Here is an 18,621-nt window from a genome sequence, read left to right as displayed (position 1 = left end):
GAGGGCAGGCAGTCTCCCGGGATCCTCCTCCTCACCAACTACGGCCAATCAGAAACGCTCAGGTAGGCCCCTGCCCCGCCCGCAGCCTAGCCAAGTGCGCCTGCGCATAGTTGGGCAAGAAGGCGGGGCTGGGTTCTGGAGTAGAAGCCGTGGAGTGCAGGTACTGTGCGAACTGGGGTCGTGACACTTCTGCCGCTGTCCCTATGTCACCCTCTCGTCTGTAATGCGTCTCTCTTCTGTCGTCCTTAGGTGCCCCTATTCGTTCTCTTAAGTCGGACCCCACTTAAATCGTCACCACCGCCCCCAGTTCTGTCGCCAGGACATTCCTTACATCGCCTCCCCTTTAAAAAATATTTTATTTTTGTTTTTAATTATTTGTGTATCACAGATACACAACTGCAGTAGCCCGAGGAGATGAGAAGATGTCAGATTCCAGGAATTTGCAATTACAAATGGTTGTGAGCCACCGAATCCGGATACTGACTTCCTATCTCAGGCCCTCTGGAAGAGCAACAAGAGCTAAAAGCTGCTGAGCCATCTCCAGCACATCACCTTTTTACTCGTTTTTATTCTCCTTAAGCCCTGGCTAGCCCTAAATGTACAGTTTTCTCTATTTATGTGACAGGGTCTCATTGTAACCCAAACTGATCTCAAATTCATCTGCATCTCAGACTGGCCTTGAATGTTTGATCCCTGTGTTTAGCCTCCTGAGTGCAGGGATTACAGGCATGCTGAGCCAATCTCTTTCTAGCCTCGTTTTAGTCACCCACTCATCTCTCTTGTCATTTCTCCTTCATAAAACCCTCATTCACCCTAAATCTCTTCATATCGGTTATTCCCATCTTTCCTGGCTCCATCTCCCCTTAGATGACACTCACGCTGCCCTAGTGTCTCCATCTCTCCCCTGACAGTTGCCCTCTGTATCTCCTGACTCCAGCACTCCCCACAAGTAGCCACCCAGCTTTCTTCCTCCATGAGTACATGTTGTACAAATTTTTGCAGTGTGGTATTAAAGCCTAGTGTATGCCAGGGTCCCAACTTTACCCCTAAACCCGTGCATAACCCTGACCACCAAATCATGCCTCAACAATCCCTACTTTCTCGTCTGTGCGGAATGCACACCGTGACCAGACAAGCAGTGAGTCTGCAAACTAAGTGCTTAGGAGGTGTGAAGGGTGGCTCACGAGGTGGGGATGAGGGCATCATTTAAGGCCCTGGGGCTACAGGAAGTGGCTGGGACTTTGTTCTAGGGACCTGAGGGAGCCACAGAGCTTTTGAGCAGAAGTACAAATTATTTCAGATGGGTAGGGCATTGGAAGGTTGACGAAGAGTGGGGACCTAGGGAGGTGGCTGGAGTGAGGAGGAGCCTGGTGGATAAGGCCAGGTCAAAGTAGACACACCGGATCTGGGACAAGTCCCAGGACTGACTAAGTGGTGACCCTTAGGCTAAGAATTGAAGACCCTGAAAACTAGGTAGAAGATGGTAGCGGTGGCGCAGCCTTTAATCCCAGCATGGGAAGCAGAGGCTGGCGGGTATCAGAGTATAGGCTACCCTGGTCTACAGAGTTGCAGGACAGCCAGGGCTACACATAGAAACGCTGTCAAAAAAAAAAAAGAAAGGAAGAAAGAAAGAAAGAAAGGAGGAAGAAAGGAAGGTAGGGAGAGAAGGAAGGGAAAGAAAAGGCCCTGAACTCCCAATCCTCCTATTTCTACCTCCAGAGGGCTAGAATGGCAGCCATAAGCAATAACAGCAAACTAAAATACGTTTCCCCCTCTGTTTTTTGAGGAAGGATCTCTTTATTTTTTATTTTTTTATTTTTTTTGGTTTTTCGAGACAGGGTTTCTCTGTGGTTTTGGAGCCTGTCCTGGAACTAGCTCTTGTAGACCAGGCTGGTTTCGAACTCACAGAGATCCGCCTGCCTCTGCCTCCCAAGTGCTGGGATTAAAGGCGTGCGCCACCACCGCCCGGCTTATGAGGAAGGATCTCATATGGCCCAGGTTAGCCCCATACTCCTTCAACTCCTGATTCCCCTGCCTCTGCCTCCTAACTGCTGCGATTACAAGCGCATGCCACCTCAATCAACAGTGTCCTTGACACAGGAACCTGGACACCTTTAAGTCCAGGAAGAAACATCCCAGGTTCAAGACCAGCCTTGGTTACATAGTGAGATCCTGTCCCAAATGAAAAAGAAAAGACAAAAAGGAGCAGATTTGGAAGAGCTAGTGAGACAGCCTGGAGATATAGCAGGAGGGAGGTCTGTGGGAACACGGGTTGTGAAACTTGCTGCGTTGGAGTTCGGGGACCTAGAGACCCGGTGACAAGAATGCAGACTCAGGAACTGGAGCTGCAGTAGTGGGTAGTGGTCCACAGAGTGCACACGGGTCCCTTTAGGACATGGTGAGAGGCTTTGTACCTGAGGGCGCTGGGGAGCCATAGAAAGGTGCTTAGCAGGAGTGGGACAGCTTACCGTTTTGGGTTCTAGTTCAGAGACACTTACTGTCCATGATGCTGTTCTAGAGCTATATGATTTGTTCTTCAGACCAAGCACACACACAATAAATAAACAAACAAGATGTGAGGCTCACGGAAAGCGGCTGCCTTCCACAGGTTTCCTAGTTTTGAGGCCAGAGCTTAGGGCTTGCCCATTTAATATTCATACATCCCCAGATATAAGATGATGCCAGCTTTGTAAGGCAGGCCAGCTGTGCTCAGAAAAGCCGAGACTGAAGCCACTCAGTGAGAAAGTGGCAAGGATGGTATCTGAACTCTGAACTCTCCCATCCAAGGCATTGCTGATGGCAAGAGTTGCAGAGCAAGTCTCCTGCCGCTGCTCTCATCAGATGGTGACTATCCTGGGAGCTGAAACCCAGATCTATCTTAAAAGCCCAATTGGGGCTGAAGAGATGGTTCAGCCCTTCAGAGCACTGACTGCTCTTCCAGAGACCATGGTTCAGTTCTCAGCATCCAAATGGCCCCTCACAACCATCTGTAACTCCAGTTCTAAGGAATCTGATGGCCTCTTCTGGCCTCCTTGAGCACTAGGCACATATATGGCACACAGACACATATGCAGGCAAACACCATACATATAAAATAAATAAATAATTTTTTAAAAAAAGCCCGGCCAGTTTTGCTTCCTCTTTGTCTGCAGACTGTGGTGAGATGCTTGAACACAGACAGGACCAAGGCCAAGGAATGAGGGGCTATTCTGTGGACAGGAAGAAGGTACATTTCCAGGCTGAGGTGCACCCCATATATATATATATAAAAGGAAACTGAGGGGCTGGAGAGATGGTTCAGAGGTTAAGAGTTAAGAGCACTTCCAGAGGTCCTGAGTTCAATTCCCAGCAACCATATGGTGGCTCACAGGCATCTGTAATGAGATCTGGCTTCCTCTTCTGGTGTTCAGGTATACATACAGGCAGAACACTGTATACATAATAAATAATTAAACTTGAAAAAAAGGAAACTGAGTAGGAGGATCAGCTGGGTCGATTGTACTGGGGCCATGGGAACACCTGCATTAAGGTGGCATGGCCATGAAGGAATGCCAGCCTAGCTTCTGGCTGCCCTGAGTACCTCAGCCATACTCTTTATGACCCCCTCCCCCAGTGTGGGTCTGACTCTTGCTCCGAGGCCACTGGTCTCTGGAGGCTAGAGGTGGGGAGAAGGAACACCACAACGAGGAACTGAGTCAAATTACACCCCATAGTTTTTATAGAAATTGTGAGCATTTGGGCTGGCAGAATGGCTCCGTGAATACTTTTGTGAGTGTGCCTAACGGCCTGAGCTCAACCTGCTGGTCAGACTGGTGAGAAGAGAATTGACTCTTGCCAAGTGCCCTCTGACCTCCACATGAGTGTCATGACACACACAGAATAAGTGTAATAAAAAAATAATTTTTAAAGAAATTAAAAATAGGCCAGCAGTGTTGACCACACCTTTAATCCCAGCATTGGGGAAGCAGAGCTAATTCCAGGACAGCTTGTACGCTTACACAGAGAAACCCTGTCTCGAAAAAAAAAAAAAAAAAAAAAAAAAAAAAAAAAAAAAAAAAGGAAAGAGAAAAGAAAAATTAAAAATAGTATTTAAAATAATTTAACAATTTATTGTTTCATACAGGATCTGTATAACCCATGCTGGGCTCAGATTTCAACAGTCCTCTACCTCAAACTAGAGACTGCTAGAATGCCAGGTGGATGCCACCATGTCCTGCTAAATTAATTTTTTAAAAGGTTTATTTATGCCAGGTGGTGGTGGTGAACGCCTTTAATCTCAGAATTCAGGAGGCAAGTGCAGGGGGATCTCTGTGAGTTCCAGGACAGTCTGGTCTACGTGTGTGTGTGTGTGTGTGTGTGTGTGTGTGTGTGTGTGTCATGACCGTGAAAGGGCATTGAATGCATTGCATTCCCTGGAGCTGGAGTTACAGGCGGCGTGAGCTGCTCCTGTGGTCCTCGCAAGAGCAGTGTTTGTTCTTAACCACCCCTTTTATTTTATTTTTCCTGGAGCTCAGGCCAGCCTCCTGGTGAGTTCCTGCTTTCACCTCCCAAGTGCTGCTGGGATGACTGACTTGTGCCTTCATGCCCCATTCCAGCCTTGTATTCTTCAATGAAACCTTTCGGGGGCTGGAGAGATGGCTCAGTGGTTAAGAGCATTGCCTGCTCTTCCAAAGGTCATGAGTTCAATTCCCAGCAACCACATGGTGGCTCACAACCATCTGTAATGAGGTCTGGTGCCCTCTCCTGGCCTGCAGACATACACACAGACAGAACATTGTATACATAATAAATAAATAAATACTTAAAAAAAAAAGAAACCCTTCTCATCAAAGCCTCCAGAAGTAATGAATTCAAGCCTTCCTTTCTCCTCCCTGCCCCGACCCAAGGCTGCTATCTTCTGCGTCTTTGGGTTCTTCCCCTCAGCCTCAGACAACCTTGGCACTTGTCCTTGCTTGCTGGTTTTTGGATCCTAGTTTTTCTTTTTTTCTTTTTTTTTTTTTTTTTGAGAGATCTCACACGAGATCTGTTACAGCAGCCTAGTGGTGGTGGCGCACGCCTTTAACCCCAGCACTTAGAGAGGCAGAGGCAGGTGGATCTCTTTGAGTTCGAGGCCAGCCTAGGATACAGAGTGAGTTTCAGGATAGCCAGAGCTACACAGAGAAACCCTGTCTTAAAAAACAGACAGAGAGAGAGAGAGAGAGAGAGAGAGCTGCCTGCCTCTGCCTCCAGAATGATGGGTTTAAAGGTGTGCGCTACCTTGCCCAGCTTGTTTCTCTTTCCTGAGACTGTGTCTCACTCTGCAGCCCAGGCTGCCTAGACTTCATAGATATCCTCCTGCCTCAGTCTTCCTGGTTATGCAGGAAATGGGGTTATAAGACCAGGACTTGGGAGACTCAGGAAGGATTGCTAAAAGATCAGTCTAGGTTATACAATGGGTTGAACCAAGAGGGCCATCCTTTGGAGGCAACCACAGGCTATTCGTGCACCTCAATAGCAATGCAGGCTGGTCTCTGTCACTTCCTGTGCGTTTGGGGGCTGGCTAGTGGAGAGAAGTGACAAGGGACCACTTTTTATTTCCCTAGCTTTAAATCCGATTTGCATTAGCCTGGGCTCAAAAGACCTAACTAAATAAACAGCATTAAAAGAACGTTTTTTTTTGTCTTTTTTTTTTTAAAAAAAATCTGGCTTGGATAGAATGTGGGCTCCAGAAACTTCGGAGTTTTTTTATTTTACTCTCTAAAAATATCAGTTGACTTAAAAGAAATACCGTCGTCTCAACAGACTACCAGAAAATCCACCACCGCTGTGGCCACCAGCGACCGGTTTCCCATGCCACTGCGTGTGCTGTCTTCTGCTGAGCTTGCCCCTCTCTTTCAGTTACATTATTCAACCTTGATCTCCCCATTTCATCTTATGAGTGTCTTCAAGATTAATCTTACTTTTTTTTCACTAGGTGGCCGTGGTACAAAAATTCACATTCGTAGATCAGAAAAAGGATGAGAATTCCTTTTTCTCCAACTTTCGGTCTCTCTCGGGGTATGGTATGGTGGGACTGGGGTGGCGCGTGACGAAGCCCATACTCCCCAACCCCACATACACGCTTCACCAGGTTGCTGGAGACTACCCTCTTCCCCTCCGCAGAGGAACTGTTGCGCGCACTGCGCAGACTCCCCGCTGCAGTGGGCGTGGTTCGCGGAGGCCCCGCCTCCTCTTTCCTCCCGCCCCTACTCAGCTGCTTCAGCAGAAGCTGGGGCCCCACCGAGGTAGCAGCCGCCGGCGGAGTAAGACCGGGGTCGTATTAGGGAGGGGGCTGGGTGCGGGAGTGTGGGGACCGGGAGGCCGGGATGGCCCTGGGCTGTGAGCCTCAGGTCTGGTCAGGTAGGTCTACCTGGGACTAGGCGGACGCTCCACCTGGAACATTCCGTGAGTCATCCCAAGGCTGAGAAGAACCAGGCACAGAGATTCGGGGCTCCACAGGCCCCCAACTAGGAATGTATTTTTGGAATAATCTAGATTCGAGCTCAGCAGGGAACAAAAAGGGTTGCCGATGGGGGAACAACGTGGGTGCTAATGACAGACAAGCTGAAGGCTTTGAAAGGTGGCAGGATGACGGCACTGGAGTGATAAAAAAAAGAAAGCAGATTCATTGGTCCTTCGGGGATTTCAACATCCCTGCTGACCAGCGACCAGCTTCCTCCTTATGGGGTGACGGGCATAGGGCCAAGGGCCCCCGTGATCTTCGGAGAAAGGGTTTTGGTGGATCTCATTCATAAGCTCAAGGACATCCACTTTTCTGCGATACCCCTGAAAGCCCAGACCGCCCCACACAGTGCCTGCTTTTTGTTTTCTCCAGCCTCCAGTCTCCGACACACCCACCTTGCCGCCTCGGCTCTGCAGTCCCCCAGCTGCCAGGCAATATGAAGCCTAAACTGATGTACCAGGAGGTAGGAGGATGGGATGCCTAGCGGGGAGGGCTGGCTGTTTTGAAGGGTAGGAGACCCACTAAACCATCATGTTACTCCCACTCCCCCATTGTCCCTTCCTAATCCCACAGCTGAAGGTCCCTGTGGAGGAGCCTGCAGGAGAACTGCCTATGAATGAAATCGAGGCATGGAAGGCAACAGAGAAGGTAGGAACAAGCTGCTTCCCTTGAACTTTCTCCGACTGTTGTGGTGACCAGCCTTGTGTAGGCTGTCAACTCCCTTCCTCTCCCCCACAGAAAGCCCGCTGGGTCCTGCTGGTCCTTATCCTGGCGGTGGTGGGCTTTGGCGCCCTGATGACTCAGCTGTTTCTATGGGAATATGGGGATTTGCATCTATTTGGACCCAACCAGCGCCCAGCCCCCTGCTATGACCCCTGCGAGTAAGTGGAAGAAGAGCTGGATGGTGGATGGGAGGGTCCTGCCAGCCCAGAGGCACTTAAGCCTGCAAGAATACCATGCGCTTTGGTGTACCCAGTGCTGTGATGAGGGGGTTGTGTGTGCCCACATCCATGCCCACTCCCCCCCTTGCTGTTTCCATGGCAGCCACAGCGTCATCATCCTTTATACAGGTCTGTGAACACATGGGCACAGCATCCATCATCTACATCCACACACACACACACACACCACACATCCCTCCCACACCTCTAGACACACCAGTGGCACACACATACCAGACTTTCATCCACATCTGGGAACCAGCAGAGCCTTTCTGTCCCAACCTGTCATCTCTGGCCCTCTGTGACTGACAGATGTCCTCCATACCTTTAGAGCCGTGCTGGTGGAGAGCATTCCTGAGGGTCTGGAGTTCCCCAACGCCACCACGAGCAACCCGTCCACTAGCCAGGCCTGGTTGGGCCTCCTTGCCAGTGCTCATAGCAGTCTGGACATCGCGTCCTTCTACTGGACCCTCACCAACAATGACACCCACACTCAAGAGCCCTCTGCCCAGCAGGTACACACAAGCCTCGCTTACCTCTACCCCTTCCCCACCACGTCCCAAACTGGCTGTGGGAATAGTGATAATGAAGGGGGAGGGACTTCCTGCTACCCTGGAGACAGGTGGGGGTGTCCTACAGGCTAACTGGACACAGGTGTTTAGTATTAGCTGACGTCAGACAGGCTTCTGAAGGAAGGGTGGTGTTTTGGAGTCCTGATTATCTGGAGGCCTCTGAATGTCAAGGAGCAACTTTGGTTATGATGAATTGGGCTTGAAGATGTCACCCTGAATCCATCACACAAAGAAGGAACAAGTCCAGCCCAAGTCCGGCTGCCACTTTCCTTGCTGTGTGTGTGACCTTAGGCAGTTCCCCTCTCCTCCCAGCTCCACTGCTGGGTTCCTGTGAGGACTTGGTGGGCTTAATCTGTGCACATTTAGTCCAAAGCCTGGAACAGACTCAGCTCTTTCTGAGTGTTTACTGTTAAGATATGATTGTTATAGCAAGGCTGTGGTGGCACACGCCTTTAATTCCAGCACTCGGGAAGCAGAAAGGCAAGCAGATTTCTGGGAGTTCAAGCCAACCTGGTGTACCGAGTGAGTTTCAGAACAGCCTGGGCTACACAGAGAAACCCTGTCTCCAGGGTGTGTGTGCGGGGGAGATGTGATTGTTAAGCCTGGCATGAGGGTGCTCATCTGGAATCCCAACATTCTGGAAGCTGGTCCTTGTGGTGCACGCTGATAGGTCCAGCTACTTGGAGGCTGAGGCAGGAGAATCACAAGTTTAAGTCCTGCTGCAGCTTCAAATCAAGTTTATGATCAGTCCGAGCAACTTAAGGAGATTCTGTGTTCAAGTGAAGTAGAAAAGTGAGGCCCTGGGAAGAGGCTCAGCAGGTAAAACTGCTTACCACACAGATCTGACAACCTGAGTTCAGTCCCAGGAACCCACAGCCAAAGGAAATAACTGACTCCTGAAAGTTGTTCTCTGACATCCACATGCATTCATACATACACACTCACATATACACAATAATAAAATCTTTACAAAAAGGAGAGTGTTAGCCCAGGCAGTGGTGGTGCAGACCTTTAATCCCAGCACTCAGGAGGCAGAGGCAGGTGGATCTCTGTGAGTTTGAGGTCAGCCTGGTCTACAGAGTGGATTCCAGGACAGCCAGGGATACACAGAGAAACATGTCTTGAAAAAAAACCAAAAAGGGACTGTGTGTGTAACTCTGGAGGCGCAAGGCTCTGCGTCAGCAGCACACACACAAAGAAAGATGAAGGGTTTTGGTGTCATAACCTGTGAATCCTCTAAGGTTGAAGTGAAGTTTGTTCGTTCTTACGGGGGAACCTGTGAGGCTGGTATTGGAGCACTGGCTGGCCCAGCCCCTCAGTAGCCGTCTCCCAGCCCCTCAGTAGCTGTCTCCCACAGGGTGAAGAGGTTCTCCAGCAGCTCCAGGCTCTGGCACCTCGAGGTGTGAAGGTTCGCATCGCTGTGAGCAAACCCAACGGACCTCTGGCTGACCTGCAATCCCTGCTCCAGAGTGGTGAGCTGGCAACACAAGGGTGGCGGGCCTGGGGCTGCCCATGCTGGCCCCTGACTGCTGCCCCTGCTGTCGGTCACAGGTGCCCAAGTCCGCATGGTGGACATGCAGAAGCTGACCCATGGTGTCCTGCACACCAAGTTCTGGGTGGTGGATCAGACCCACTTTTACCTGGGCAGTGCTAACATGGACTGGCGCTCTCTAACCCAGGTCTGTGTGTACCCTGCCCACCTTCATTGCCTCCTCCTGAACTTCCCTATACATTCTGTGGTTCAGCCCTCTGAACCTTATTCCTACAGCAGCTTAGGGCTCCCTCTGAGTCCTGCTGGCAACTGCCAGGACACAGCACTAGAGGTCCTATCCACTTACCTGGCCTTCATTGTACATTCCTTGTGTGTATTTGAAGCCCACCTCTGACCTGGAGGGCTCTGGGAACGTGGGGGTAACAGGTAGGTTTCCTGGATGTGCAATTCAGTGTGGAGCCTGGCTTATCACCAGGCAGCTACAACTCAGAGAGTCAGGGCCAGGATGGGAAAGAAACAAAGGCCGGGGTGAGATGGTGGTACAAGCCATGTCAGGGTGGGATGGGGGTACAGGCAGAGGGTCATGGGTGGGGTGGGGGTAAAGGCAAAGATCAGGCACAAAAATGGGGACCTAGGAGAAGGGTCGAGGGTGGGATGGGGGTACAGGCAAAGGATCCAGCATGGGATGGAGATACAGACAGAGGGTCTGGGCAGGTTAAGGGTATAGGCAGGTAGAGGGTCAAATGAGGTGGGATAGAGGGAAAGCACAGGCAGGAGCTCGGAGATGAGGTCGGAAGGTGTCATAGGCAGGGTGGTCAAGGATAGAATGGGGAAGTTGAGGCAAAGAGAAGATCTAGGGTAGAATGAGAAGACACAGGCAGAGCTCAGAGCTGGAATGGGGTAACACAGCAGGCTGACTGTAGCAGTCTAAAGCAAACATCTGACCCAACCTGGGGTCTTTGGGAAGGGTCCCCAAAAGAGGAGATAGCTAAATCTGCCTGAAGCATCAGCAGGGACCAGCACAAGAGGGACTGACTCAGAACAGACACGACTCTAATTCACTCCAGTGAATACTTCCCTTGACTCCTCGTCTCAACAGCTATGCAGGGACATGCTAAAGACATAGCATTCCCATGTGCTTGTCTTCCTTCCCAATGGGGCCTGTTGAGAACCCAGGAGAATGCCTGGCACAGTCTGGGCCAACACCTGAGGCTGAGCTGGAGCTGGCTGGCATAGGGCAGAAGCAACAGGCACAAAGTCTCAAGAAACAAGTAGCTCACCGGACTTAGTGCTGCAGGCCTGCACCTGCCTATTGTGTGTAAGGCCCTAATTTCAGCACCTAGTGTCCCAATAAAATAAAAGCCATGCAACTTTGCAATGACTGAATGTTTCAAAACAGAAGTCGAGTTTGTGGCTATACTTTTAAGTTCTTGGGTGTTAGCACTTCAGAGTGGAGGTGCAGGGAAAGATTGGGTGACCGAGTTGACTGAGGCAGCAGGTAGAACATGACAGCCATCATCAGTGAGTCCCCAGGCTCAGCACTGCTCTCCCACAGGTCAAGGAACTGGGCGTGGTCATGTACAACTGCAGCTGCCTCGCTCGAGACCTGACCAAGATTTTTGAGGCCTACTGGTTTCTAGGGCAGCCCGGTAGCTCCATCCCTTCTACCTGGCCACGGCCCTTTGACACCCGCTACAATCAAGAGACACCAATGGAGATCTGCCTCAATGGCACCCCAGCTCTGGCCTACCTGGCGGTAAGTTGGGGGAAGTGAGTCTTCACATGCTCCTGGCCACACTTCATCACTCCCTGCGGCCTCCATCAAGGCCTGTCTGGGGATTGTTAAGAGGGAGGACTGGACTTCGCCTTGGGCTATTTCTCAAGCTCCCTCATCACTGGATTCCTCTGGGAAACAGATATCCTGGCATTCCCAACCTCTGTGTGAAGGACACATGGTCCAGATACCCCTTGATGATGTCTGAACCAGCCACGGTAGCTCTTTCCAGCTACTGATTTACTTAGTTTACGAGTCAAGGTCTCATGCAGCCCACGCTGGCTTTGAGTTATGTACCTACAGATGGTCCTGAACAACTTTGCTGGGGGTTTTGGGTTTTGGTTTTGTTTTGAAGACACATCCTCACTGTGTAGCCCTCACTGGCCTGGAACTCACAGAAAGCGTGTCTTTGCCAGCTGAGAGCTAAACTTGAAAGCATGGGCCGTCGTGCCCAATCTTTTTTTTTTTTTCTAAAATTTGTTTTATTGGCCAGGCGATGGTGGCGCACGCCTTTAATCCCAGCACTCGGGAGGCAGAGGCAGGCGGATCTCTGTGAGTTCGAGACCAGCCTGGTCTACAGAGCTAGTTCCAGGACAGGCTCCAAAGCCACAGGGAAACCCTGTCTCGAAAAAAAAAAAAAAAAAAAAATTTGTTTTATTGACCAAGTGTGGTGGTATATACTTTAATCCCAGCACTCAGGAGGCAGAGGCAGGAAAATCTATGTAGGTTCCAGACCAGCCTGGTCTACCTATTGACGAGGCCAGCTGGGGATGCATGATGAATCCTGTTTCAGGTAGAGAATGGGGAAGACACCTGCTGTTGACCTCTTACCTCCATGCAAGCATGTGTATATAAATACATGTACTTGTGTCTTGTGCATTCATATAGGCACGCACACACACAGAGCACATGGTATACATCATTATTGTCTTTTTTTTCCAAGACAGGGTTTCTTTGTGTAACCCTAAATGTCCTGGAACTCATTTTGTAGACCATGCTGGCCTCGAACTCACAGAGCTCCATTTACCCCTGCCTCCCTCTGCCTCCCAAGTGTTGGGATTAAAGGCGTGTGCCACAACCAGCCAGCTGTTCTTTTTCAAAAATTCTTCATTGAGTGTGTGTGTGTATGTATAGGCATGTATACATGAATGAGGGTGCCCATGGAGGCCAGAGGCACTGGCTTCCCCTGAAGCTGAAGCTACAGGGTCTGTAAACTGTCCCACGTGGGTGCTGGGAGCTGAACCCCAATCCTCCGCCAGAACAGGACACACACTCTTAACCTCTGAGCCAGCCCTTCTTTATTTATATATTTATTTCTTGAGGTAAGGTCAGGCAACTCTGGAACTTTCTGAACTTCTGACACTCCTGCTTCTAATTCCCAAGTGCCAGCAACCGCCAGAGTGCTCACCTCTTTTTCCTCTGGAACAGGTCTGTGTAGCCCAAGCTTACACCCATCCCTTGATCCTCCTGCCTCAGCCTCCTGAGTGATGGACTGTAGGCGAATTTGCCACCACCTGCACTGACTCTTTCAGGGGCAGTTACTGAGCGTAATAGACAAAACTACTGATTTCAGCTATTGCTATGTTTTTCAGCTTAGGAAAGCAATTTGGGGCTTCCTGTATTATCCCTTGAGTAAGTCATCAAGCCCAAAGTCATGGTCATGAATCATGGATATAGGGAAACAAGATCTTGGGTGCCCTTTGTAACCATTGTTTTCCAAAGCGATGAACACTTCCTTCTTCCATGGCCACTTCTACTTTTACAATTGTAGTTTCCTCGGGACCCAAGCAAAGGACCTGTTGTGACCCTTGACACATGAGGAGTTGCCTGGTCAGGGCTGAATGTGACAGAATAGAGAAAAATCTCTACGTTAGTTGCCTGAAGGTATCACTAAAACCCTGTCTTTAGCCAGGTGAAGTGGCACCTGCCTGTAATTCTAGCACCAGGGAGAGTGGGGGCAGGAGGATCAAGAGTTCCAAGTTATGCTGGCTACATAGGAAATTGCAGACCAATTAGACTACATAAGATCCTATCTCCAACCAAAACAACGACAAAATCATACGGAGCTAGGGGAATGGCTCAGTGGGTAAAGCACTGGCTGTAGAAATATGAGAGCCTGAGTTCGAATCCCCAGAACTCACATAAGCCTGGCATAGTCATGCGCATCTGTATTCCCAGCTCCCCTGGAGATACGGTGGCAAAGAGACCCTGTGTCAAACCAACACGGGAGGGTGTCCTCTGACCTCCACACACACCAAAATGAGAGAGAGAGAGAGAGAGAGAGAGAGAGAGAGAGAGAGAGAGAGAGAGGAGGATTTGCATTCAAGCAAGTCCCCAAATAACAAAGTGACATTATTGCTGCTGGATCAGGACCCACCCAGCAGTATGAATTCTGGAACCAAGCACTTCCATCTTGGCTGTACTAATTTCGCTTGTGATTTTAGGCAAGTAGCCTGCCCTTTGCGCCTGTTCCTCCCCTGCAAACGAGATGGTCGTTATCTTTCCCTTCATGGAGGCTGTGTTAGTGAGCTCCATAGCACCTGGACACACACTCTTATTGTGAATTGTCCGGACTTGGGGGTCCACTGTGATCCTGCCCCTAATAGGACACATGTATTGACTGTCCCCTCACTCCCAGAGTGCACCCCCACCGTTATGTCCGAGTGGCCGCACCCCAGACCTGAAGGCTCTGCTCAACGTGGTGGACAATGCCCGGAGCTTCATCTACATTGCAGTCATGAACTACCTGCCCACCATGGAGTTCTCCCATCCACGCAGGTACTCTGGGTGGGGGCGAGGCTCAGGATGGGGAGCCCCTGTGACAGGAGGGCTGAGGGGGCTCTGGGAGCAAGCAGGAGACCCAGGCAGGATAGGCAGATACAAGGGAAATATGGACGCGAGGGTTGTAGCTCAGTGACAGAGCTCCTGTTTAACACGCTAGAGGCCCCAAGGAGGGGTGGAGCAGGGAGTGATTGGGTGTGAGGTCAGAAGATAAGAGAGCTTGGAAGAAGGCTGAGTGGTAAAGCTCTTGCCAAGCAAGAGTGAGGACCCATTTGGATCCCCAGCACCACCGCAGATGAAGGTAGGCATGATAGCATTCATCTTTTACCCTGGTGTGGGGACAGAAACATGATCGCGCCAGGCGGTGGTGGCGCACGCCTTTAATCCCAGCACTCGGGAGGCAGAGGCAGGCGGATCTCTGTGAGTTCGAGACCAGCCTGGTCTACAAGAGCTAGTTCCAGGACAGGCTCCAAAACCACAGAGAAACCCTGTCTCGAAAAACCAAAAAAAAAAAAGAAACAGATGATCCCAAAGCTCACTGGAAGGCCACCCTAGCTGAATTGGTGTGTTCCACATTCAGCAGGAGACCTTGTCTGGAGAGATCGCATAGCAGTTAAGAATCTTGCTGCTCAGTTCAGTCCCAGCACCTACATTGTTCCTAACTCCCATGTCAGGTGGCTCACAACTGCCTGTAATTCCAGTGAGTACACACACACAATTACACACACACACCACACACTCTTACCTCACATGCACGTGCACACACACTCTTTCTTTTCCCCCCTCTCACACACACACACACACACACACTTCCTCATACACACTCTCTCACACACACATACACATGTACACACTCTCTCACACACACATACACACACGTACACACTCTTATGCATACACATGTACATGTGTGCACAACTCTCTCCCCCCACGCACACACACATTCTCTCCCCCTCACAATACACTCTCCTTCCCCCTCACACACACACACATACATACACACACATACACAACACTCTCTTTCTCCCTCACACCTGTACACATGTGTTCACATACATTCTCTCCCACACATACAAGCACACACACTCTCTCGCTCCCCCTCAAACTCACACACACACACACACACATATACACACACACACACGTTCAGGAGATGAGAGGAGTTTGGGCCTGGCAGCACATGTCTGTGAATCCCATCCTTTGAAAGAAAGGCTGAGGTGGGAGGATGGAGACAAGCCTTGGCTACAGAGTGAAACTGTGTCAAAACGAAAGATGGGAGGCTGGGTTTTGGGGTACCCAAATGGTAGCCAGGAACAAGAGGAGAGGAATATGAGGATGTAGGAAAGATGGGAGGATGTGTTTTGGGGTACCCAAATGGTAGCCAGGAACAAGAGGAGAGGAATATGAGGATGTAGGAAAGATGGGAGGATGGGTTTTAGGGTACCCAAATGGTAGCCAGGAACAAGAGGAGAGGAATATGAGGATGTAGGAAAGATGGGAGGATGTGTTTTGGGGTACCCAAATGGTAGCCAGGAACAAGAGGAGAGGAATATGAGAATGTCGAAAGAGGGTTTGGGAGCCCCAAAGCTGAAGGTAAAGTCTAGGGCTAAAACCGCCTCCTCTAGGGTGGCACACATACATACGTGAAGACCAGGCACCGGTACACATAAAATCAAAATGAATGCACCTGTTGGGGCTGGAGAGATGCTCAGCAGTGAGAGCACCTGCTACTCTTTCAGAGAACGTGAATTTGGTCCCCAGCACCATGTCAAGTGGCTCATGATCGTCTGTAACTCCAGCCCCAAGCGGTCTGATGCCTTTGTCTTATACGGGAACTGCTACTCACATGCTCACATCTACACGCTGACACAGCTACACATAGTTAATATTAAATTCTTTAAAAAATAAATACGTCTTTTTTCAAATTAAAAAGAAGAAGCCAGGGAGTGGTGGTGGTACACACCTTTAATCCCAGCACTCAGGAGACACAGGCAGGTGGATCTCTGTGAGTTTGAGGCCAGCCAGGGCTACACAGAGAAACCCTGCCTGCAAAAACAAAGCCAAACAAATTACAAAGAAAAACCTGCCTCTTCCTCCTGCTGACTCCAGGTTCTGGCCGGCCATTGACGACGGGCTGCGAAGGGCTGCCTATGAGAGAGGCGTCAAAGTGCGCTTGCTCATCAGCTGCTGGGGGCACTCTGAGCCATCCATGCGGTCCTTCCTGCTCTCCCTGGCTGCTCTTCGTGACAACCACACTCACTCTGACATCCAGGTGGTAAGAACCTAGCCCAGACCACCCTTTTCCACTGTGTCCAATGCTGGGGACACAGCCCATGTGAACCACAAGTGTCACGATAAGGATGGCCCAGACTGTACAGCCGTGAGGGGAGACTATGAATCATGGCTGGCTAGGGTAGAGTGCAGAGGTCCATTGCTGAGGTGGGGAGTCACGTGGAGGGGGCAGGGGTGGGTGAGACTGACACAGAAAGTACCTGCTGTATACTCGTGTTCAAGAAAGACTTACTGAGGGCCTGTGGCTGTGGGCCAAACTCTGGGACCTCATAAACCAGGGGTGAGCCCACATTTACGATCCTAACACCTAGGAGGCAGAGGCAAGAGAATCAGAAGTTCAGGGTTATCTTTGGCTATACGGTGAATTAGGGCCAGCCTGGTCTAAAAGAACCAGGGACAGAGAAGGAGGAAGGATGACAGTCTGTGGACTGGAGAGGTGGCTCTCTGGTTAAGAACACTTGCTGCTCTTCCCAGGGACCAAATTTTGGCTCCCAGTACCCCATAGCTGGCAGCTCACAACAACCTATAACTCCAGTTCCAGGCAATCCTATTTCCTCCTGGTCCCTGTGGGCACCAGCACGCATGCACGCGCACACACACACACACTCACTTGCGCACAAATTTAAAAATCTTTAGAGTAAAACAGAAGGGAGAGAGATAGGCAAGACAGACTTTCTCTAGAAAAAGGGACATCAGCAACAAGGCTTCAGGATGAAACAAGAGTCACTGTAGATCCATATCCCCACCCCCACCCCGCCTCAGCCTGTGTTTACGGGGACCAGCTGCACTGGGCCCTATTTTGGTCCAAGGATCCCACCACACCCTGGGAAGCAGCCAAGTGCCTTTCAGAAATACCACTTGCATGGCTCCCCTGCCATCCCAGAGCTGCCCACAGCTCCCCAACTTGCACCTCAAGCTTGCTGTCCTCCCCTCCCCTGCAGAAACTGTTTGTTGTCCCCGCGGATGAAGCCCAGGCTCGAATCCCCTATGCCCGTGTCAACCACAACAAGTACATGGTGACTGAACGTGCTACATACATTGGTGAGTGCCCCAGTACCGCGGGCATAGCCAAAGAAGGGAGGGACTGGGTACTAGGTCCCCGCCAGCCCATCAGACCCTCACTGTACCCCTTTTCCCCAGGGACCTCCAACTGGTCTGGGAGCTACTTCACAGAGACAGCAGGCACCTCCCTGCTGGTGACACAGAATGGGCGTGGTGGCTTGCGCAGCCAGCTGGAGGCTGTTTTCCTGAGAGACTGGGAATCCCCATACAGCCATGATCTTGACACCTCAGCTGACAGCGTGGGCAATGCCTGTCGCCTGCTTTGAGGCCTGGCACAAAGGATAGGCCAAAGCCTTCCAGGACCCCTTGGACTCAACCTTGGGTCCTGGCTTTTGTCCCCAAGCCCTTGCTTCTGTCTGTCCCATCGTGGCTCCACAGTCTCCCCCACTGTGTTCCCATCACTACCTCCACCTCCGCTGGCCTGACACTCTGGCCCCTATGGACCTAGCAGAGCTAAGGGAGATTCAGACCCCAAAGTAGTGGGGGTGCATGCTGGGCCTGGACCTTTGGCCTACCCCCGCAAAGGGGCCAAGATTATACTAACTAAATAATTGTCTGTACGGCCTGTGCTTAACTGAGTGGCGTGAGACGGGGTGTTGGTTAGGGGACAGGTGGCATGGGTTTCTGATGGGGCCATCTCAGCATGCAATGCACACAGAGCTGGTGTGGGCTGGGCATGCGGTGTGTGTCCACACTAGCAGGCATGGGCTGAGCATGCGTATAACCAGCATGTGTTGTACTGAGCATGCTCCAGAGCTACTGCTAAATCCCAGGGCGTATTGGGGGGGGGGATGACAGACAGACCAGCAGATCTGAACACCAGAGCATGTGGCAGCTCTGAATTTATTCCCGTCAGTGCGTTTACACGTAGCATGTCCTGAGTGTGAGTAAGTGAGCATGTCAAGCCCATCGCAAACACAGAGGACCAGTCAGTGGTACGTGCAAACTCAGATGGACATGTGTCCAACAGAGAGCATTCTGAGGGTAGGCTCCTAAGGAGCCAAGCCCTTGCTCGTTTTATTTTATTTTGTTTTGTTTTTGAGACAAGGTCTCACTTTAAGCCCAGACTGGTCTTGACATTGTCATTGTGATTCTCTTCCTGCCTCAGTCTCCTGAGTGCTTAGAATTACAAACCTACTCCACCATGCCAAGTTTAATTTAGTTTATTTAGGGAGCAGATTCCTGTGCACAATCCAATGCCATAGTAGCTAGGCCTCTGGCCTCAG

The 18,621-nt window shown here is 50.6% G+C and overlaps 1 protein-coding gene across 3 annotated transcripts; it reads left to right on the top strand.

Moving 5' to 3' along the window:
* Nucleotides 1–120: 120 nt before the first annotated feature.
* Pld3 (phospholipase D family member 3) lies at nucleotides 121–18,540 on the top strand. Of its 3 annotated transcripts, none has more exons than XM_041653351.1 (12): nucleotides 121–160; nucleotides 6,854–6,944; nucleotides 7,055–7,129; nucleotides 7,220–7,362; nucleotides 7,754–7,937; nucleotides 9,352–9,466; nucleotides 9,546–9,673; nucleotides 11,042–11,242; nucleotides 13,899–14,038; nucleotides 16,151–16,316; nucleotides 17,275–17,374; nucleotides 17,474–18,540. In XM_041653351.1, the coding sequence occupies exons 2-12, from the start codon at nucleotides 6,918–6,920 to the stop codon at nucleotides 17,659–17,661; spliced, it is 1,467 nt and encodes a 488-aa protein (XP_041509285.1). In that variant the 5' UTR covers nucleotides 121–160; nucleotides 6,854–6,917; the 3' UTR covers nucleotides 17,662–18,540. The 3 variants fall into 3 exon arrangements, with proteins under 3 accessions (XP_041509285.1, XP_041509284.1, XP_041509286.1); XM_041653350.1 differs by lacking the exon at nucleotides 121–160 and adding an exon at nucleotides 6,143–6,281; XM_041653352.1 differs by lacking the exon at nucleotides 121–160 and adding an exon at nucleotides 6,359–6,378.
* The last annotated feature ends 81 nt before the right edge of the window (nucleotides 18,541–18,621 follow it).

This window comes from Microtus oregoni, unplaced genomic scaffold (genome assembly GCF_018167655.1).
Source record: "Microtus oregoni isolate MIOR12 unplaced genomic scaffold, Mior012 000006F_ref0000085, whole genome shotgun sequence".
Taxonomy (NCBI): Eukaryota; Metazoa; Chordata; class Mammalia; order Rodentia; family Cricetidae; genus Microtus; species Microtus oregoni.
The sequence above is the reverse complement of the archived record's forward strand: the minus strand, read 5'-3'. Positions and strand labels throughout refer to the sequence as shown.